The sequence below is a fragment of the Cervus elaphus genome, chromosome 27, assembly GCF_910594005.1.
Source record: "Cervus elaphus chromosome 27, mCerEla1.1, whole genome shotgun sequence".
NCBI lineage: Eukaryota > Metazoa > Chordata > Mammalia > Artiodactyla > Cervidae > Cervus > Cervus elaphus.
Genome location: NC_057841.1, coordinates 7,388,367 through 7,410,499, shown reverse-complemented (window position 1 = coordinate 7,410,499; position 22,133 = coordinate 7,388,367). Strand labels below are relative to the sequence as shown.

The 22,133-nt window shown below is 53.1% G+C and overlaps 1 protein-coding gene across 4 annotated transcripts in view; it reads right to left on the bottom strand.

Annotated features, from left to right (window-relative positions):
• Positions 1-22,133, bottom strand: part of LOC122684861 (myelin basic protein) — a 102,402-nt gene that overhangs the window by 3,806 nt on the left and 76,463 nt on the right. For 2 of the 4 annotated variants that reach the window (XM_043889314.1, XM_043889312.1), the window contains 4 exons: positions 7,218-7,325; positions 6,251-6,286; positions 5,864-5,896; positions 2,026-2,145 (listed from right to left, as the gene is read on the bottom strand). In XM_043889314.1, coding sequence (XP_043745249.1) covers positions 2,026-2,145; positions 5,864-5,896; positions 6,251-6,286; positions 7,218-7,325 — 297 coding nt within the window. The remainder of the gene's footprint in view (positions 1-2,025; positions 2,146-5,863; positions 5,897-6,250; positions 6,287-7,217; positions 7,326-22,133) is intronic. The other 2 variants (XM_043889313.1, XM_043889315.1) reach the window with 1 other exon arrangement.

Genomic DNA, 22,133 nt, shown 5'->3' with positions numbered 1-22,133 from the left:
CCACATTGAATCTGACACCAGCCAACTTAGCAATGGGTCACCCACCACTCACTTCATGTATTTAAACATCTTCCTGAAGAGACTGAGTCTCCTCAAAGCCGAGTCCTGCTTCTCAGCACCCTTCAGAGTCCAGCACCTTTCAGAGCCTAGGTCGTTGTGTCTGTGTATCCCGACCACTGGATGTGCCGCACACACGGGACTGGACATGGAATTAAAGGTTAGGTGACTAACCTATAGTGTCTGTGTTCCTGACCAAAGCATTTCACCGAAAATTGTAAAATCGCAACATTTCAATGAGCTTAGCAGGAAGCACACTTCCGCAGGTGATTGGGGTTGAGGAGCCATCACGCTTTGCTGGTGGGGACTGAGCCCTTGGACGGGGCGCGTGGGGCTGTCGGTCTCCTGGTGACACAGCCTCCCCACGGACCGCAGGACCTTCTCAGGTGAAATCTCGCTGTGACCTGCCGTAACCCAGCGGGTGAGCCTCGGGAGACACTCCTGGTCTCATCCGAGACCACAGACACCCGGGAAAGGGGTCTGTGGAAGCGCAGGTCTCCCCCGGGGGGCCGCTGGCCTGGGGGCACGGGTGGAAGAAGCTGCACATGGGGCGAGAGCAGGGCTGCGATGCTGGCACCGCGATGCCCGAGGGTGCAGGACGGTCCCACGGCCCCGAGGGCGCCATGAGCACCACGTCCTCAAGAGGCTGCTCCTGCCGTAACAGGGGGACTCTGCCCTTCCTTGCTGGCGTCTGTCTTCCTCACGACATTTCTTCCGGCTGGAAGGGGAGTTGACCAGATCCTTGTAAGAGTCAGGCCTGCAGTTGTAGCTGGACGTCAGCAGGGAAGTCATGGCCTCATTTGGGTCAAGAGTCAGTGAAGGTGGCAGCTGTGCTGACGCTCTAATGAGAAAACCAGCGGGACCGTGATTTGGTGACGTTTGTTCCTGCCAGGCCGCCGTGCAAATGTGGTTCCATTATCAGGGATGAAAGGCACCCCCGGGAGCCTCGAATCTTTGTGGAAATGGCCCCAACTGCTCGAGAGGCTCGCTGTGGCTCCACAGGCTCGTCTCCGCTCCCGAGCCCCTCCAGCTCTGAGCCTGCTGCCCTGTTCCATCTTCTCGAGGCCTGTCCGGGCATCTGGGCCCTGCCCGTCGGGGCCAGCCGCGTGCCCTCTGTCTGAGGAGACAACAGCCTGGCCCAGCCCTCGGGCGTCCTGGCTCCAGGGTGTTCCATCTCCTCACAGGTGAGCTTGGTCTCTGGACCTGGGCACCCACCCCTCTCACCCCAGGAAAGCTCTGCCTGCTTGCAGCTGTGGAAGGAAGGAGTCTGAGGGGCCTGGTGTGAGGGGTCACTGCCCAGGGCCTGGCCCTCCCGAGTCCAGAACCTTCCCTTCCCTCTTCCGTCCGGCTCAGGCCTGGGGTGGCTGGGCCTTGTCCCATCAGAGCCCTCCTGAGATCTCAGGTTTCCGAGCAGGGCTGACGTGTCACTGGCGATGCCGGGCTGTTTCGAGGGGGTCTGGGCAGGGAGCCGGGCAGACGGCACGGTACCCCTCCTGTCAGAGCAGCTCCCCACACATCCCCCCGTCTCACAGAGGAGAGACCGAGCCTCAGGGAGGCCGGGGGACCTGGGCGTGTGGCTCGGATGTGAGCCGGGAAGGCAGATGTCCGAGGTCTGCAGGGTGTCTCCCCATGCAACCATCTTCCCTCTCGTCACCCTCAGGGACCAAGGCGCTGCTGCCCCAGTCAGGAAGCCACCTGTCCTTCCAGGCGGGGTGCCCTCCAGGCCCCCGAGCCTCTCGGGCCCCACCGCGACCCCGCTTGTCCTCAGGCTCCCTGGGGCACCCTGGCCTGGCATCTGGTGCAGCAGCTGCTCGGGTGAGCTCTGCAGAAATGCTCGCCCCGAAGGGCTGGGCAGGAGCAACTCCGGAGAAGCAGCGGGTGGAGGGGCTGGAGACTGGCATCCCCAGACCGTCCCGGACTCGTCCCCGGACCCCTCCCAGCGCCTCCCGCGTGGAGAAGGTACGTTACCAGCTTGAAGATTTTGGAAAGCGTGCCCTGGGCGTCGTGCCCCTTGAGTCCCTTGTGAGCCGATTTGTAGTCAGATGCTCTGCCTCCATAGCCGAATCCTGGCTTCTGGCCCTCAGCCCCCTGCAAGAGAGGGTGAGGCTCGCAGTCTGTGCCCACAGCCCGCGGCCCGCCCCGGTCCATGTCCATCTGGCCTCAGTGGCTGCTCAGCCACAAACTGGGTGCCTGGCGCCTCTGGCCGGGGGTGGGACCTTCCCCGTGGCTGTGGCCGCCGTTCTCCTGGCCAAGCGGGTCCCAGGGCAGATCAGCCAAAGTCACACACACATGCTCCAGAGTCTTTGCCCGCACACGTCAGGGAAAGGGGCGCCTGGACCATGCTGGAGAAGGGTGGGTGAGGCCGTGCCCCTGACGGGAGCCCAGGAGACAATGCCTGGCCCCGGGACTGTTCTGGCCATTGGCACAGACCCTTCACATTGGCTCCCCTGGGGCTCAGCAGCCTTCACACTTGGGGCATTGGGGGCTCATCTGTTTTTAAAGGGCAAAGACACAATTCCCAACTCTCCAGCCTGGAGGGGCCTCTCGCAGGCCAGAACCAGCTCCCCTGGCTGTGCTGTGGGTGCCCTGAGTGTGGATGGACCAGGGTTATTCCAGGGGCTCTGGGCTGCTAGCTGGTGACTGTAGAGGGAGGGGGGCGGGCTGGAAAGCTGCATCCTCAGGTGTGCACCTGGGCACAGTCCCAGGGCCGGCAACCGGGGTGGGTCTCAGCAACCCGGCTCCCTGGCTATGTGACCTTGGGCAACTGTCGGAAGCTCTCTGAGCTTCAGTTTCCTCTTCTGTAACATGGAGATAATGGACAACCTGCTCTGAGACCAGAGCCTGTGGCTCTTAATTCTCAAGCTTGCTGTTGTTATGGGAGGGGGCTCCTCAGGCAGCCCCACCTCTGCCTCCAGCTTCTCTGGGGGGACCCCTCTCACTTCAGGGAAGATGGAGAAAGCTGGCTTCCTGCAGGTAGCAACGACACACAGTTACTGAAATGTAAAGGCGTGTGTCTCTGGGGCCAGTTTGCATTCCCATAAGCTCTAGTTTCAAAGGGCCCTTGCCCTGTGAGCATGAGAAGGAAGGGGAGCTCTGGGGCTCAGACACAGTGAGTGTCAGCGTCTTGGGGTGCATGTCCCTTGCACAGATCTTGTGCCACGGACAGGCTCTGGGATCTCACTTCACATTTTGCCAACAAGAAGCGGGACTCTCTTTGTCCGGGCCTCTCCTGAGAATTCTACAAATGAAGTAAAACCATCTCTGATCGAGCTCTAGAGCCCTTGGCCTCAGCTTGTGGTCCTTTTTGGTTTCAAGAGGGTGTTGTGGGGCTTGGGAAGTGTGGAGTCCATCCCTCCGATCCAGAGGTGCTGCAGGTGGGCTTCAAGGATCTTGCGGGCCAGCTCTCTTGTGTTTGGACTGGAGCTGGACCAGGGCCACCTGTCTAGGCCCCCACCCTCCCCCCGCCCCGCCCCAGCCCTACTTCTGTGGGTTCCTTCACTTTCAGCCAGAAATAGACGCTGGGAATAGATGCTGGCCACTCAGAACGAGGCAGCCACTTTCACGTGAAAATCTGGTTTCAAGGGGTATCGAGTGCGTGAGTCTCAGGGACTACACGCAAGGGAGGCCTACTGCTGCCCTCACATCCCACAGTTTCCACGGACACACTCCCTCCGTCACGGGCGCAGGAGCCAAGGACGGTTAAAGAGAGCCGATGAAGGATGGACCAGCATGGGAGAAAGCCGCACGGTCCCACGTGAGCCTGTCATGCTCTGACTCTGCTGATTTTCTCCAGAATAAAGTGCTTCTGAGAATAAAATTCAAGGGTTGGTTTTCAGATTGATAATCTGCTTAATTATTCTCCTTTCAAATTTGTGGTCACTTTTATCTTTGGACAACCTAAAATTTGCCAGAAAAACATACAACATAGTTTAGGGAACTAGTGAGATTTTCAGGATCTCCAAGTGGAAGACAGTCATGCAGATCTCGGAAACCAATAGACCGGCTCACGGAACACAGAGCAGAATTTTGCTTTGGAAAAAAGAGAAAATTAACGGATTAGTGGGAACAAAAACGGAGACATGGAGAGGCATGCAAAGGCATTCTATTAGCTGCCGGGTTGGAAGGGCCTTAAACAATGGGAAGAAAGAAGGTCTCCTTCCCCCATCACTCCCAGTCATCAGCGGCTCTGCCCTGCTCCCCCAAGCCTAGAAAGTTAAGAGGCAGGTTGAGCGGTCACTGAAGTAAGATTTCTGGGTCAGAAATGGATTTCATTCTTCAGTATCATCTTTTTCTCCTGCTAGCACAAGAAGTCCATCATTAATTGGCTGTGATCGCTGGCCTGTGTCAGTTCTCTACATTATCGGCACTTTTTGCAAATTCATCAGATCAGAAAAAGGCTCACGTGTATCTGTATGAATGTCCCAGCAACATCTCAGTTCTCACTGCAGTAATCATGTGTTGGAGCAGTTCCCGGAAGCTTCCTCTGCCTTTTCCCTGAGGGCGGATGCCTCCCTCCCTCCCTCCTTCCTTCTTTTTTAAAAATGTACTTATTTTTTATTGAAAGATAATTGCTTTACAGTATTGTGTTGGTTTCTGCCAAACATCAACATGAAGCAGTCCCTCTTCCTTCCTTCCGCTCCCTCCCCCCTCCGTCTTCCCCTCTCTCTTTCCTCTCTTCCTTCTTTCTTCCTCCCTCTTCCCTTCCTTCTTTCTTTCCTTCTGTCTAAATTCATGCATTCATTTCTATGTTGCCTACTAACTGTGCATCAGTGAGATGTAGGCTCTGTGCTAGAGAGAGGACACTGGAGAATGTGTTTCTGTCTCCAAGACAGACACAGTTCCTGGCCTAGAGGTTAGTGGGTCTCCTTTTATTCTGGAAATTTGATCAAGTAAAGACTGTATCTAATATTTACAAGTAAATACTGCTGTTTGATTGTTTAGTCGTATCCAACTCTTTGAGACCCCATGGACTGTAGCCCACCAGGCTTCTCTGTCCATAGGGTTCTCCAGGCAAGAATACTGGAGTGGGTTGCCATGCCTTCCCCCAGGGGATCGTCCCGCCTCAGGGATCCAACCTGAGTCTCCTGTGGCTCCTGCATTGGCAGGCAGGTTCTTACCACTGAGCCACCAGCGAAGCCCTTACTGGAAGGTAATTTGGTTAAAGTACAGATCAGCATTAGAATTTGGCGTAGACACCAAATTTTACTAGAAGCTGAACAAGTCAGCCCTTGAAAATTTTCACGGACACTTTGCTCTCAGAAATTCCTAAAAAGGTTTTTCTGGATGGCTCGATATCTAAGCTTTAGTTATTACTACATCAAAACCCAAACCAAAATCTTTTGAGCCACTTAGGTTATTATAAACTGAATAAGTGAATTCAGCATCCTTCTGTCTTGTTAGCAGAATCATTGTTTCTCAACAGAATGTCAACACCTGGAGGGGGTGGATTTAGCTATTCCGACAGGTGCACAGGCAGACTGCAGGGACTGGACTTCCTCATCTGCCGTTTTGGAAGGAAGTCAGGAACTTTCTCAAAGACGGGGGGGTCCTCCTTCCCTGGGGAGTCCAGCAGAGTCTCCTAGGAGCCCCTCGGTGCGTGGGCCCCGGGGCGAGCAAACAGGAGCGTGAGCTCAGCTAGAAAAGAAAGGCTTGCTGCGGGGGAAGCAGCCGGGGCACAAGCCGGGAGGATGGAAGGAACGTGGACGCGCGAGCCTCCGAGCCTCCGAGACTGGGCAAGCGGAGCAGCCGGAGCAGCCGAGAGGATGGGGAGGGGAGGCGAGGGGAGGGCGGGGCGCGCGGCACCTACCCAGCTAAATCTGCTGAGGGACAGTCCTCGCCCCTGCGTGAGGAAGAGAAAGAGAAAGTCACACAGGGATCAGTGCAGGCACGGCGCTCTTTCATACAACAGGACACGCAGTCAGAACAGCACCGAGCTGAGGCAGGAAGTAGGTTTTGTCAGATTCAGCGCATCCCTGCGCCGCCCAGGAGGACTTCCGATCCAGGCAGGGAGGGGACGCGAATGCTGTCTGCCCGGGGCCAAGCGCTTCTCAGCCCGTTCTAGGTCTACGTGGCCTCCACGTGGCAAAACATTTTGGGGGGAAGTGAGGGCGCTCTGAGTCCAGCGCCCTGTCTGGCCCATTTAGGGATTCCAGGGGTGTCAAGCGATGGCGACTCAGCGCATCAGAGCTCTTACCTTTCCTTGCGATGGAGGAGGTGTGCGGGGTGTCACCTGCAGAGACACAGGAGAATGGTGAGCTGGGGGGTGGGTCCCTCCTTCACAGCGGCCCTGACCGCCTCGAGAGGGCCTCCTGTGGTCACCTGTCACCCCTGTGTTCACCCAGCTAGAGGGAGCTGCTTGCTGGGAGGGTCTGGCACCAATGGTATAAGAAGCCACCCACTCGATCTCTGCTCGGGACCCTATTCTGCCCCAGGTGAGGGAGAAACGTAGGATTTGAGGATCTGAAATCACCCAGTGGCACCCGGATCGTCCAGAGCACTCGGAAAGTGTTTGGGAGGATGTGAAACATGCCCAGGGCTCTGCGCTCAGCGAGGCGAGCCCTCGTGGCCGGCACTCTGGTGACAGTCCCTGTCACACATTGATTGTCAGAGACCCTCTCTGGGGTCGGCAGAAGGGCCCCAGATACTAGGAGCCTGGAAAGGAAACCTTCAGGTGTGTGGTCCCCAAAGCCCCCATCAACATGAAAAAGGAGGTCTATAACTAGAGCCTGTGCTTTTGCGACTATTTTTTTTAAAGCCAGGTCTAGGTTTCTAGAAAAATTGTGCAGCAATTGCAAAGCATTGTCATGACCTACTGTCCTCTGCACAGCCCACCCCCTGGATTCTGTGTGGTCCATTTGTTACAACTGGTGAGCCCATCTATCACCCTCCGAGGGTTATAACTGTGTCCCACGGGGATATTCTCAGACCCCGCCTCCCACAGATTAGAGCTGTCACCTGGGGATGTACTCAGACCCCTCGTGGATCAGAGCTTAGAGTCCCCGGGGATATACTCAGATCACTCTCCCCTGGATTGGAGCTGCGTCACCTGGGGACATACTTAGGCTCTCCTGGGCGGGGGCACAGCCATGCACCCCTCACCCCTCCGCGCCCCCATCTCCAGCTCACACGCCTCCACTCCCCCACCCCACGCCGACACTCACGATGTTCTTGAAGAAGTGCACTACGGGATTTTCGTCTTGGGGCCGGCCGTGCTGCGCCTTCTGGGGCAGGGAGCCATAGTGGGTGGTTCTGGCCGCGTGGTGTCCATCCTGAAAGACAGGGGGAGACGTCTGGAAGGTCAGAGGAGATCTTACAGGGATCTCCTGAAAGCCACCGGGACAGTGAGCCGCAGCCTCTTGGACGCCTCCTCCATCCCCAGCTCAGGGCGCGGTTCAGAAGGACCCTTCCTGCTCACGAGATGCTGTTGTCACCAAGTCTAGGGTGTGCTTCTCGGGAGTTTAGTGCGTTTAATGGGCTCAGTGTCGCTGCTGGGACTTGACTCTTGTCTGGATTGTCACTGGTGTTACTGGCACTAGTTACAGGGGCATGTTCCCACACGCGTCACCATCAGTGTCTATGACTCTCTGCAGATGGTCCTCCCACCACCATCCACCAGGTCGGAAGCCCTGCAGTCATCCTGGCCTCTCTCTCTGCTCTATTTCCCCCTTTGGGTCCATTCACAACCCTTATAGGTTTTTCTTTAAAATAGTCTGTGCATTTAAAATAGTCTCCACCCCACGTTGACAGCAAAGCCGAGACTGGGGCAGCCCTGCCGGGCCCCGCCCTTTCCCGCCGGATTCATTTGCAAAGAGAGGATGCTCTGCACCTCCTGTCCCCCCTCCACAGTCACCCCCTGTGTCTGGTCACAAACTGGACCCCTTCTCTCCAGCCCGGGGGGCAGAAGGAGCGGCTGAGAGCTCACACCACACAGCATGTGCAGGCTTTCTCCACTTTCTGAGAACTTGTCTTGGCTGTGAGTGGTCCAGTCCCTCTCTGTCCTTTGAACGGTGTCCACGTGCCCTCCAGTCCCCCTTCTGTGGCTCTGCGCCTTGCTCACTCCTCAGGTTCAAAGTCCCTCCTTCTGTGGGTCCTGCGGGGGCCCAGGCTCCCTGCTCCCCCAGCCTCTCCCCACTGTGCCCAGACCCCACCTCCTGGATGCCCCAGCCATGCATTCTAAAGGCTGCAGTTCTCAGTTTCCCCCGAGCAGGCTCAGCAAGTGACTTGTTTCCTGTGCAGCTCAGTCACAGCCTCCCTCAGAGGGTAGAGCCAGGCCTGGGGGTCACGAGCTGAGCCTCCCTCCCCCCATGGGGCCGGGAGCTTCATGGTGTTCAGGTTCCCCGTGCAGGAAACCCAGGGAGTTGTGTTCTGCCAGGCGGCGCTCGTGGTAAAGAACCTGCCTGCCAGTGCAGAAGATGTAAGGGACTCAGGTTTGATCCCTGGGTCGGGAAGTTCCCCTGGAGAAGGAAATGGCAACCCACTCCAGTATCCTTGCCTGGGGAGTCCCATGGACAGAAGAACCTGACAGGCTACGGTCCATGGGGTCGCAAAGAGCTGGACATGACTGAGCAACTCAGCACTCAAGCACATGGGCATGATGGTGTGGGTGGAGGCTGATGCAGTGGGCATTTGAATTGAAGATGTCGGCCACAGGGGCGAACTGGAGCATTTCAGGAACTGCTGAAACACCCCCGCCCTCCTGACTCTAGTTTATCCTCTCTCTGGATGCTGCCAGAAAGCAAGTAATCTGGTTCTCCTTTGTGTTGTGTTGTCTGTCACCCAGGGCCAATCAGATTCCGTCACCGCTGGCCAACCCTACACATTCTTCTCCAGCGAAGGAGAATGTGAAACCAAGAATTAAAAAAGAAAACAGATGAGCTAGGAAACTGTTTAAGTTACTTGTGCATATGTGCTGAGTTGCTTCAGTCTTGTTCAACTCTTTGTGACCCCATGGACTGTAGCCCGCCAGTCTCCTCTGTCCATGATATTCTTCAGGCAAGAATACTGGGGTGGGTTGCTGTGCCCTCCTCCAGGAGATCTTCCTTAAGTTACTCACTTCAAGAAAAATATCTTTTGTGTTTAGACACAAAAATATCTTTGTGTCTAAATATCCAATGTATCTGGCAAGTGAAGTTATTTATTAGGTAGCACCTTAATGGTCCAAAATAATGAAAACAGCTCAGAATTTTGCACAACTAACGCTTTTTTTGGGGTAAGAAATGGCAGTCCACTCCAGTATTCTTGCCTGGAGAATTCCATGGACAGAGGAGCCTGGTGGGCTTTAGTCCATGCTGTCGCAGAGAGTTGGACACCACTGAGCTAATGAATGCAGGCTTACTTTGGTGTTTATACACCACTTTTCTGCAAAATGTATTGGAATTTTTGTCACAGAAACATTGTGTACTTCGATTGGCCCATTCTGTGATTAAGAAAGTTCCTTAAACTTTACAAAAAGGTTTTAAATAAATGTTCAGTAGAATCACGCAGATTTGATATTATTAAACTTATTTCTGCTGTGATGTAGTTAGTGAAGTGCTGTGTGGACAATAACAATGTTTCACGCCTGACCCCCACACACCAGCTTCTAACGCTAAAAGAGACAGAGTGTCTACTTTGGTGATTTTTATAATGAGTGCACTGGAGAAGAAAACCTCCATGATGTGAGGGTAGTCAATAAGTTTACAGACCTGACACTGTAAACATAATCCATAAAAGGAACAAAATTGATAAATTGGACCTGATCAATATTTACAACTTTTGCAAAGCTCACTGCCAGGAGCCGGCACACGAGATCCCACCCATGACAAGGTCATGAGGGAAAAAACCTGACAGGCAAGGCGGATCAGGTTTTCAGGGGTTTCGAAAAGGCCAGCTCACGAGATCCCACCCATGACAAGGTCACGAGGAGAAAGCCTGACAGGCAAGGCAGATCAGGTTTTCAGGGATTTCGAAAAGCTGCCCCTGGCGCTCACCTTAAAGATGATATCTGTCTTTCTGATGCCTGCCTCAATAGAGTACTCCCTAATTTCTGTGACATAGGCAGAAGGCCTTCCCCGATCTCTTCCCAAATAAGAATCAATTTAGAACTTTAATCAATAAGTTTCCCGGGTGGTGGTATTTTATGAGATTATCCAGGGTGAAAGGAGTGTTTTAATTTAAACTCCTTTGCTGGTAGTTTGTTAGCCAAATGCATTTATGCCCTTGGTACTAATATGCATGATTGCTTATAATATCCTAATCATAAAATAGCATAAAGAACCTGATTATATAAAAGTCCTAATAGACATAGAGCATTTTTGAGGGGTGAAAGAGTCCTATTAGAAAACATAAGAAAAATTATTCTAAAGGTGGTTATTGGGTTGACGTTTGCTTGCTGTGTTTTGCTTGCTGTGTTTTCGCTTTTAATGTGCTAAGGTTGTGTTATAGAAACCATTGTTAATATAGTTAAAGATCTAGAGAAATAAGAACTTAGCCCTAGTGTGGTAACAATGAAATGGTTGTTAATTGTCAGCCAGGAGTGCTAGGCAGAAGCTGCCTCACCAAAGTCGCAGAGTCAGTGTGGGGTAAACTTCTTAGATAAACGCAAATGACAACTTCTGCAGAAGGATTAATTTTTGTGTTAACAAGTTTATACTTCTACTCTGTACTGTTGCCCTATGAGACTTTCAGTTAAGGTCACCATAGAAACAGAAAATAGGTTTACATTCACCTGACTTGCATAAAATGTTAATAGGCCCCAAGGCCAGAAGATAATGTACAAGACCCTCATAAACAAAGAAGTATGCAGAAAACACCCTGGTTTCGTGAAGGACAAGTTGACATAATGTTAAACTATCTTCCCCTTAGAAATGTACTAACTTAGGGTATAAAATTCACAGTAAAAAATAAAGGATTGCCAGACTCTGCCAGCTGCACCCGCCCATCTGGTCACTCTCTCTCTCTCTCTCTCTCTTTCTCTATCTCTCCCTCGCAGACTTGGCCCTATCAAGGCTGGTCTCACGTGTCTTCTCTCTCTCTCGCCGACACCGTTCATCCTGAGGGTATCCCCTGGATCATGCCGAGGCTGGACCCCGGCAGGTCACTTTTAAGAGAATGAAAAGAAGCTACAGACTGAGAAAATATTTGTAATCACATATATGATGTGGGACTTGAAACCGCAATATGTAAAGAACTCTAAAAAATCAATGGTAGAAAAGAACAAACAACCAGGTTTAGAAATTGGACAAAATGCTTGACTAAACACTTCATTGCAAAGGATGAGCAGAAGGCAAGCGAGCACATGAAGAGATGCCCAACATCATTAGCCATTAGTAAGATGTAAATCAAAACCACCCAAAGACACCACTATCCCCCTATTAGGATTGTTGAAGTAAAGAATACTGACAATATTAAGTGTTGGCTAGGATGTAAAGCACCTGAACTTCACATGCATTGCTGGTGGGAATGCAAAATGGTATCCTCACTCTGTAACACAATTTGAGTCTCTTATAAAGTTAACCATGCACTTACCATATGACTCAGCAATCCCACTTCCTGCTTTGAATGATAAAAGAAAAGTTACATGTTTTTTGAAGTCATTTTTATAATTAATGTATTCGTCTCTGCTCTTTGGATGGAAGTAATTTAAATCTTAAAACTTACAATCACACAAAACTTGCCCAATAATGTTTATAGCAGCTCAATTCATAATCACTAACTCTGTAAATGACCCAAATGTTCCTCACTGAGTGAGGTGATAGACTGTAGTATGTCCATGCGAAGCAATACTGTGCAGCGGTAAGAAGGAGCAGATTTTGATACATTTGACAACTCAGAGGCATCTCCAAGGCATTGTGCTCAGTGAAAGAAGACATTCCAAAAAGCCTGCATACTGTACGATCTCACACACACGACAGGCTTCAAAAGACTGCACTACGAGGAGGGTGAGGACAGCAGGGGTTGGCCGGGGTCAGGGATGGGGAGGGAAGGTGTGGTGAGAACTGGAAGGGAGGTTTGGGGGTGATGCATCCCTATGGTGGTGGCAGCCATGTGCGTCTGAGAATTTAGAGACCTGCACACCATAAACAAGCCAGTCTCACTGTGTGTGTTCCCATCTCTTCACAGAAAATAGATGCAGAAACAATGGAAACAGTGAGAGACTTTATTTTCTTGGGCTCCAAAATCACTATGGATGGTGACTGCAGCCATGAAATTAAAAGACGCTTGCTCCTTGGAAGAAAAGTTATGACCAACCTAAGCAGCATATTAAAAAGCAGAGACATTATTTTGCCAACAAAGGTCCATCTAGTCAAAGCTATGGTTTTTCCAGTAGTCATGTATGGACGTGAAAGTTGGACTATAAAGAAAGCTGAGCACCAAAGAAATGATGCTTTTGAACTGTGGTGCTGGAGAAGACTCTTGAGAGTCCCTTGGACTGCAAGGAGATCCAACCAGTCCATCCTAAAAGAAATCTGTCCTGAATATTCATTGGAAGGCTTGATGCTGAAGCTGAAACTCCAATACTTTGGTCACCTGATACAAAGAACTGACCCCTTGGAAAATACCCTGATGTAAGGAAAGATTGAGGACAGGAGGAGAAGGGGACGGCAGAGGATGAGATGTGCGGATGGCATCACTGACTCAATGGACACGAGTTTGAGTAAACTCGGGGAGTTCATGGTGGGCAGGGAGGCCTGGCGTGCTGCAGTCCATGGGATCGCAAAGAGTCAGACGTGACTGAACTGAACTGACCTGAACCCGTCAGAGTAGCAGCTGAGGGAAGCAAGCCAGTTCTCCAAAGGGGTTTCTGTATCTGGTGTTTGTTTGCTGAGACCCTGGGGCTGGTCCTGACCCTGTTTACGAATCACTAGAAGGTTCTGTGGTGAGCACAGGAAGAAGCACTAAGAACTTGCCTGGTTGCTGGCTATGACGCCCTCACGCAGAGGCGGGGAGGGGCATGCAGTGTCTGAGTCACCTTTACATTTTAAAAAAAATTTTGGTAAAACATACTTAACATGAACCAGAGATCAAATTGCCAACATCCATTGGATCATTGAAAAAGCAAGAGAGCTCCAGAAAACATCTATTTCTGCTTTATTGACTATGCCAAAGCCTTTGACTGTGTGGATTACAATAAACTGTGGAAAATTCTGAAAAAGATGGGAATACCAGACCACCTGACCTGCCTCCTGAGAAATCTGTATGCAGGTCAGGAAGCAACAGTTAGAACTGGACATAGAACAACAGACTGGTTCCAAACAGGGAAAGGAGAAAGTCAAGGCTATATATTGTCACCCTGCTTATTTAACTTATATGCAGAATACATCATGAGAAACGCTGGGCTGGAGGAAGCACAGGCTGGAATCAAGATTGCTGGGAGAAATATCAATAACCTCAGATATGCAGATGACACCACCCTTATGGCAGAAAGTGAAGAAGAACTAAAGAGCCTCTTGATGAAGGTGAAAGAGGAGATTAAAAAAGTTGGCTTAAAGCTCAACATTCAGAAAACTAAGATCATGGCATCTGGTCCCATCACTTCATGGCAAATAGATGGGGAAACAGTGGCCGACTTTATTTTGGGGGCTCCAAAATCACTTCAGATGGTGACTTCAGCCATGAAATTAAAAGACTCTTACTCCTTGGAAGGAAAGTTATGACCAACCTAGACAGCATATTAAAAAGCAGAGACATTACTTTGTCAACAAAAGTCTGCTTAGTCAAGGCTATGATTTTTCCAGTGGTCATGTATGGATGTGAGTGTTGGCCTATAAAGCTGAGTGCCGAAGAATTGATGCTTTTGAACTGTGGTGTTGGAGAAGACTCTTGAGCGTCCCTTGGACTGCAGGGAGGTCCAACCAGTCCATCCTAAAGGAGATCAGTCCTGGGTGTTCATTGGAAGGACTGATGCTGAAGCTGAAACTCCAATACTTTGGCCACCTGATGCGAAGAGCTGACTCATTTGAAAAGACCCTGACACTGGGAAAGATTGGGGGCAGGAAGAGAAGAGGACGACAGAGGATAAGATGTCTGGATGGCATCACCAACTTGATGGACATGAGTTTGAGTGAACTCCGGGAGATGGTGATGGACAGGGAGACCTGGCGTGTTGTGGTTCATGGGGTTGCAAAGAGTCGGACACGACTGAGCGACTGAACTGAACTGACCTAACATGAAACCTACCATTTTGTCATTTTTAATTGCACATTTTGGTGGCATTACGTACATTTGCGATGTTGTGTATCCATCACAGCATCCAGCTCCAGCCCTTTCCCATGTTCCCAAACCAATGCTGCATCCAGCAGACACCGGGTCCCATCACCGGTCCTGGCCTCCCGGAAAGCCCCACCCTATGCCCCCTGTGACTGACCGCGCCAGGGACCCCTGACCAGTGGGGTCACGCAGTGCTTGTCCTGTGGGGACTGGATCCTTTCTGCCATGCCGTGGCTTGCGTCCGAACTTCCTTCCTGCTCAAATGCCATCCCCTGGGGCCCGTGTAAACCGCATTCTGTTCACTCATCGCCCCCTGACCGACACGCGGTTGTTTCCAGCCTGGCCGAGTGTGGCCCCCGCGGTGCCGGCGGCTCTGGGGGTGCGGCCCAGCCTCCTTCCCCCATGGCCTGAAGAGCACCGCTGACTCTGCGTGAGCCGGGCGGCCGAGACCCCGAGGCCGCACTGAAGGCCCGCCTGTGCTGGGGAAAGGGGTTCACGTCCAGCCCGGGGGTGCTGGGCGGGGAGGCTCCGGCCAGGCCACCAGCAGTCAGTCTGTGCCATCGGCGGTCAGTGCGCGGTCAGGGCAGGGCCGGCCCTCGTCACCCAGGCAGGCAGGAGCCCCTGGCGGTGCTGGAGGCGTGCTTTAAAGGCAGCATGGTTTGGCTTGTTAGATTTCACAATTTGCGGGGAGCGGGTACTGCTTTCCTTATGCCTCGTGGTAAACAAGGGGGTCTGTTTCTGTCCTGCGGGAAGAGGGGAGGGGAGGCCAGGGAGTAGGCAAGACGGCGGGGCCTCTGGGCGCCCAGGGGGCTCCGCAGCCTTACAGCCCTGCAGGGACGCCGGGGCACGGCCTGGCTGCTGACGCCCCGCAGCCTCAGCCGGTCCCCTGACCCCACCTCTGCCCCCACCCTGGGGACCCCAGCCTCTGCCTCTGAGCTTGTGGTGCACACGTATCCCCCTCGGGAGACCCCTGGACTCGGCTCCTGACTCAGGATGGGTTAGTCACTCCCCGATGGGTGAACGCTCCTCCTCTCTGCTCAGAAAGCAGAGAAAAGCCAGAACCACTCACACTTTCAGTTATTTGCCAGAACTGGCGTCTCTTTGTCCACAGCTGTCCTGCTTCCTGATGTGAGGAGCTGACTCACTGGGAAAGACCCTGATGCTGGGAAAGATCGAAGGCGGGAGGAGAAGGGGACGACAGAGGATGAGATGGTTGGATGGCACCACCGACTCAATGGACATGAGTTTGAGTAAACTCTGGGAGTCGATGATAGATAGGGAGGCCTGGCATGCTACAGTCCATGGGCTTCAAAACAGTCGGACACGACTGAGTGACTGAATTGAACTGAACTGATCCTGCTCCAAGTAGCTCGCCCACTTTGCCAGCGATGGAAAGGCAAAGGAGGAACTTGAAGAGCGATCCTGCCATAAAATAAGAGCCGGGCCAGGGCAGAGGAGGTGGGGAGGGGCAAGCGGCAGTCACCCCTGATCCTGAGAGATCGGAAAAGGAAAAAGGGCCAGAGATGGGGACCCCACCCCACACCACACTAGTCTACATGTGAGGTTAGGATGTCAACACATTCTCTCCAAAGTACACGGAGCTGAATATTTGGGAAACGAAGTTAGAAAATTAGTCCTGCTTTTAAAAAATAAAAGCTTCAGTTGTTCAGAAAAATAGCACTTATTACACAGGGATTTCTAATAAAGTAGAGAAGTTTGTAGAAGAAATCCTACCACCCAGGGCTGTGCTTTGTTCACACGCAGACGAACCACAGGCAGCCCTGGCCTTCTGTACATAGGACTTGTGAGCCATGCAGGACCTCGGCAGTGATCACAGCACACCAGGGTTACATGCCACTGACATGTTACTCTTTCTTGACGTAACAATTAACAAAACAACAACAAACTTCTTGGTTGGCAAATAAAATAATATTATGCTAAAAATCTAAATACTATGGAAGGAAAGCCATGGGATAAAGGACAACCGGTCATTAATGTTTAACATAAACTGCTTTTTCCATTAGCCTGTTTGAAAAATTATGGTTTATTCCCCCCCCACTTGTGATAATGTGTGCTTCACCAGCAGGGGGAGCGCGTGCACTTGGCTTGCCAGTCCCATCTTTAGACACCATGAAGGATTTTTCACTATTTTCCAATTTGCTCAAACTTGCAAGTAATAACAGGAGATTAGTTTTCACCTGACACAGTGAAGATCAATGGTCATCAGATTGGGTAAAGATTCTTCCCTCGACTCTGATGGCTATTTTATGAAAATAGGGTCGAGGCATTTGTCTGCATCATCATTTGCATTTGGATTTGATTAGAGACTAAGGGATAGAATTGTTCCCTCAGAAGAAAATGCTGCAGCTTGAAAAAATGAACACTCACTGTGTCTGGGGTTTGTGCTCAGGGGAAAACAGAGTCCTAGATCTTGATTCAGTTCTTGTCTGCAAGAAGAATTTAAAATCTTTCCTGAAGAATTGATTCTTTTAAATTGTGTTGCTGAAGAAGACTCTTGAGAGTCCCTTGGACATCAAGGAGACCAAACCAATCAATTCTAAAAGAAATTAACCCTGAATACTCATTGGAAGGACTGATGCTGAAGCTGAAGCTCCAATATTTTGGCCACCTGATGCAAAGAGCTGACTCATTGGAAAAGACCCTGATGCTGGGAAAGATTGAGGGCAGGAGGAGAACGGGACGACAGAGGATGAGATGGTTGGATGGCATTATCAACTCAGTGTACATGAGTTTGAACAAACTCCAGGAGATGGTGAAGGACAGGGAAGCCTGGCGTGCTGCAGTCCACGGGGTCAGAAGGAACTAGACACGACTGAGTGACTGAAGAGCAGTAACAGCCTGGATCCACCATTAGAATACCAGTGGCGGAAATATGAGTGAATCTTGGGTCTGGGGCACCTCTCCCCTCTGCGTCCACCCTGCTTGAGCTCTGCACCCTAGACGCAGTCAAACCAGTCAGTCCTGAGGACAACTGGACCCTAGAGCCTGGCTCCCTCCCCTCTCTCTGCCCAGGCTTCAGTTTGCTGGCCTCTCTTCTCCGGATGGGTGACACTGGCTGGGTGCCGAGGAGGGGCCAGGAGAGTAGTGACAAAGGCCAGGCGCACAGGCGTCTGAGGACCGCCCAGATGCAGACTCACGGCTTGGAGCGGTCACACAGGAGAGACGAGCCTTCAGAGGCCCCGCTCTCCGCCTGCTACTGTAGAGCCCAAGGCTCCGACCTGTGGTGTGCTGCAAGGGGAGCACGGGTTTGACCCTCACAAGTGTGCACCGGCTCCCCTCAGGCCACAGAGGGTAGTGAGAGGCACTTGGGTTCCTGCGCTTGTCCCTTCTTTCGCTGGGCGCTGGCGGTGGGGAGCTCGGCCCTTCAGTCACAAAGCGTCCAGTGGCGTGCGGCGGTGACACCCGCTCCATCTTTTCTGCATCGTGGGCCCTGTGTGCGGCTGCTGCTTGGAAACTGCTGCCCTTTGCACAATGTGAAATCGGGCACTGTCATGGAGGTCACCAGTGCAGGTGCCCCCATGCCAGGCTGCCTCACCCACCATCTGCGGGGCTGCTGTGATGGTGGGTGCCTCCGAGGCGCCCCGGGTCTGCCTGTCAGCAAGCACCTAACGCTGTGACGGGGACCTTGAGGTGACCCAGGCCCACGTCCTGCAGCCCGCCTCACTCAGGGACAGGTCGAGGTGCCGTGTCAGAAGGATGCAGCCCGACGTGACCTCCCTGTGGATCAGCCTCAGACGTGTCCAGATGGTTGTCCAGTGGCTAAAAGCAGGACTGTTTTCTTTCTGGCACTTTCTTAGTCAAGTCAATCCTGTGAATTCTAGGAATGCATGCTTCTCTCTGTGTCCCCAAGACAGAGCCGATATAAAAAAGGAGCAAGGAAAGCGGTTCCACCGTGTTTTACAGGGTGGACGCGTGGTTGTGTCCACCTCATTTTACAAATGTGGACATGGCTACTTGAAGGGGCTGTGTGAAGTGGTGAAAAGCATCCAACGAAGCAGCTGTCCAACAAACACACAGCTTGGTGTTTCAATTTACAGGTTGAATCTGGTACAATTCCACTTGGATCCGCAAGAGCGGCATTATGGATACATAAGGAAACATAAGGATACATAAGGTAGATGGTTCCACCAGTGGTCTAGAGAGTGAAGGAATTTGCCTTTTGCTTTTTTCAAACTGCAATTTGCATTTTGATTTTTCCAAAATAAAAACCTTAGGCTTTATGGCACCCTAGGAAGCCCAGATTCAGCGGCTCGTCTCTTTCACCCGTTCGGAACCACATGCTCCAACAATGCAGGTGTCTTCCTGAACTGCCGACGATAAGGCAGAACAGCAGAGTGAGACTTGGGATCAGTAAGAGAGTTGCTTCTTGGGAAAGTGTTAAGAAAACTAAAAATGTTTCTTCCACATTGTCGTCTTTATATTTGAGAACCAGAAATGTAGTCACGGTGGAACGGCTATTCTTTTCCTGCCCTTTTCCTCTTGCCTCACACTTCTCTGGGCGGTTTATAAAACTCCCCCAGAAATCTTGTTTTGGTGACTGAAGGGAGTGGAGGACTCAAGGAAGCCCTCTTCAAGGACTTTCCGGAAAAGCAGCGTCGTGAACATCTTGTGCTGAAAGGCTAATCTGCGGCTGTCCCGTCTCTCGGCCCGTCTTTGGAAGGCAGGGTTGTGGCAGATACGTGCCCCTGTGGCATCTGGCTTTGAGCTAGCTGCCGGTAAAATATTATCTCCGAGAGCATGTGAACTGAAGGTCACAGCCTGCAGAAGAGATAACACATCTGCTGGAAAATGTCGGAGCTGCAACGCGCCCCCTTTCAGAGCTGGCGTGTTTTTGCTCCAACACCCTGACCCCGTGATGCTCCGGCCGTTCCCAGAAACCCCTGGACAACGAGGCCGATCTTGTTTATGTAAGTTTTTCAGAGGAAGTGATTGCTCCACTTCTGGTCAACCAGCCCCCCGGTACGCCTCAGGGGAGGCGTTAGATGCGTTCTGGCAAGGTTGCTGCATTTCGATTGTGCAATCTGGGGAGAGAATTCTTGTCAGTCTGAATGATCCATGCAGTCTGCCCCTGCGTTTTCACCCTTGGCAAGTTTAAGAATATGTTTGCTCCTGAATCATCAACTCGATGGAGTTGAATTAAAGCAGTGGACTCTCTCTTTCTTAAAGCATTGGACTCTCTGGCCTTAGAGAAAACCATGCCGTGTCGGCAGTGGGCTTTTCTCAGTTGCAGGAGGAGCACAGGCAGCGCTTGGGTTTAGGTGGAGATTTTAGGTGGCCTGCTGCCTGTTCTCATGACAGCTTCTTCTTGGCCATCAGAGAGTGGGGAGGCCGGCAGGTGGCCTGTCTTTGTGGGAGTTGTTGCTTGGGCCGAGATAGGAGGGCCTGGCTTCCAAGCTGGAGAGTTTCTACTCTCAGCAATTCCTGAAGCTGAAGGCAGTGGGTCGGGGGGGAGGGGGGGGGCACATCAGCTTGTTTCCCTCTGCGATGTTTTCCTGAAACGAGGGAATCAAAGCCCCCGGCCTCTTCTGGACCAATTCTTTGCCTCCGTCAATGGCCATGCAAGGACTGGACTAGAGGCCTCTGGGCAAGGACGGAACGAAATCTCCAGGCTGTGGGTGTGAGGCCACCCTGGAGGGAAGTCAGTGTCACACGTCACAGTCTACATGTCCACTGGCTCTGTGAACACGCAGTGGCTGCTGGCTTCTGACGGGGGCTTAACCTCAGGTGGAGGCCTTCCAGCCTGGCCTTACCCCGGGGAGTGGACCGGGAGGTGGAGGAGGTGGCCATGTAGGGCTCCCGGTCAGAGCTGGGAGCTGCTGTCAGGTCCATGAGGATGTTGCCCATGGTTGTGATTTCTACCCGCAGCTCCACCATCTCATACCGCCTGATACGTAGCTGCCCAGGGTCTTCCTGCCCAGCAGCCTCCGGGAGAGTCCCTCTGCCATGCCTGGGCCACCCTCACTGTCCCGGGAGCCAGATCTCATTCCCGTCTCGGGCAGTGCTGGGGAGCTCACGGTCCCCAGAGGAGGGGCTCAGCGCTGCTTCTCAAACAGGGCGGCGGGCTGGTGCTGACAACGACGCTCCTGAATGTGGGCGCGCAAGCATCCTTGTCTCCTGTCCGCGGGAGGCAGGGCTGGAAGTTGGTGTTAACTGCTCCAACTTTTATCTTTGCTCCCATTTTGGAAGACCTCAGTGTGTCTATAGTACGCACATGACTTCCTAGCATAAAGATCCAGCTAATGCCTTGGTAGCGGCGTAAACCAAACAGCCTCCCAGGACACCTTTCCTTGGCTTAGAACTCAATAGTCTCCTTACGCAGAACGACAGCGGGCGGTGTGATGGATGCACAGTCTGGAAGGCTTATTTTGGGAGGAAAAGCCAAGTTGCAACATGCTTGCCTGAAACTGATGGTCACGGGCCCCTGGGCAGCCGTGCTGGGAGGTGGCCCCTCAGGGTGGGGACCACGGACTAGACCCCAGGCACGACCCCGGCCCGAGCCCTTGAGAGGGCCAGCCCCAGGACAGCCAGATGGCCTGCCCCAAGTCAGCATGGCCCCCAGGGAGCTCGATCTGCTCTGGGTCCCCACGGCCAGACCGTCAGGGCCTGTCAAAACCACCCAGCTCTGGTCCAAGCCATTTCCTTGGAAATGAGGAAGAAATCGCTTCAGAAAACCTGGAGACTGTACAAGGGAAGTGTCTGGAAGGCTTTCCGTGTGAGCACAATGCCTGGGAGCCTCAGGCACACGGAGTCGCCCCGGAGCACCTGCCTCAGGGCTGGAGGGGGCTGTGCTGCTCACACGATAACGAAAGGGCCCTGAGACGGGAGGAAATGGCTGTGGGTCGGTCCCCACAGAGACGCTCACAGTCCCCAACTCTGACTCTCTGGTTGAGATGCTGAGGCCCGAGGGCAGGCGCTGAGGGGCTGGAGCCAGAGCTGGGCTGTGGGGAGGGCTCATGGGGCCCCTGGGGAGGGGGCCTGCTGCACCCATGATGCGCCCGGTTTACCGGGCGGTGTCCCTGTTTCCCTCCATCAGCCCGGGGTCCCGGGGTCCCAGGGTCCCGGGGCGTCGGCAGGACAGACGGCTGTTTCTGACGTCGCTGCCAGTGGCTGGGGAGGAAGGCTCAGAGCAGACACTTGCAGATGGAGGGTGAGAGCAGACCCTCAGCTTCCATGCACACTCTGTGCTTTTCCAGGTGCCAGGAGTCTGACTTCACAAGCCCCAGCCCCTGGGACGGTTGGTGCAAGTTCAGAGTGGGGAGGGCGGCTCTGGACAGGCCTCTGGGCGCTCCTCCACTCCTCAGGTGGGTGGCCCCACAGTGGCCTCTGCAGGCTCGTAAGGACCAGCTCCCCAGGGGCTGCGAGGGGCAGGCGGGGGCTTAAGGAAGCTGGTAAGAGCAGCTGCCGGGCGTGGGAGCGGGGCGTGGCTGGCTCTGCCTGTGTCTCCAGGCCTGGAAGTGCAGGTGCGGGCGGGACAGGGCCGGGGCCAGGCACGGCTCCCTGCTGCCCGCTCCAGGAGCCCTTCTGCCTCCTTAGTCCAAACGACCTATGGGTGATGCGGCTTTTGGAGGCCCAGTGTGCGGGACCAGGAGACCCGATGCCGGGAGGAGGCGGGCCTGTGTCCCCCACGGAGCCGTCTTCTGTGCTGTATGTACACCTGCTCCTCATTTGTCCTTGGAGCCTGTGCTTTTCCGACTCATCTTGGGTCAGCTCCTGCATGGACTTGGGCTCCCCGCCACCTTCAGGTCAGCCCTTGAGTCAGGCTGGGGTGGAAATAAGAGAAGCGATGCGTCTCCTGGAATCGAAGGGTTCCTCGTGGGAGCCCCGTTCTGGAAGGGCCTCCAAGGCGCTGAGCCTGCTTGTTTCTTGAC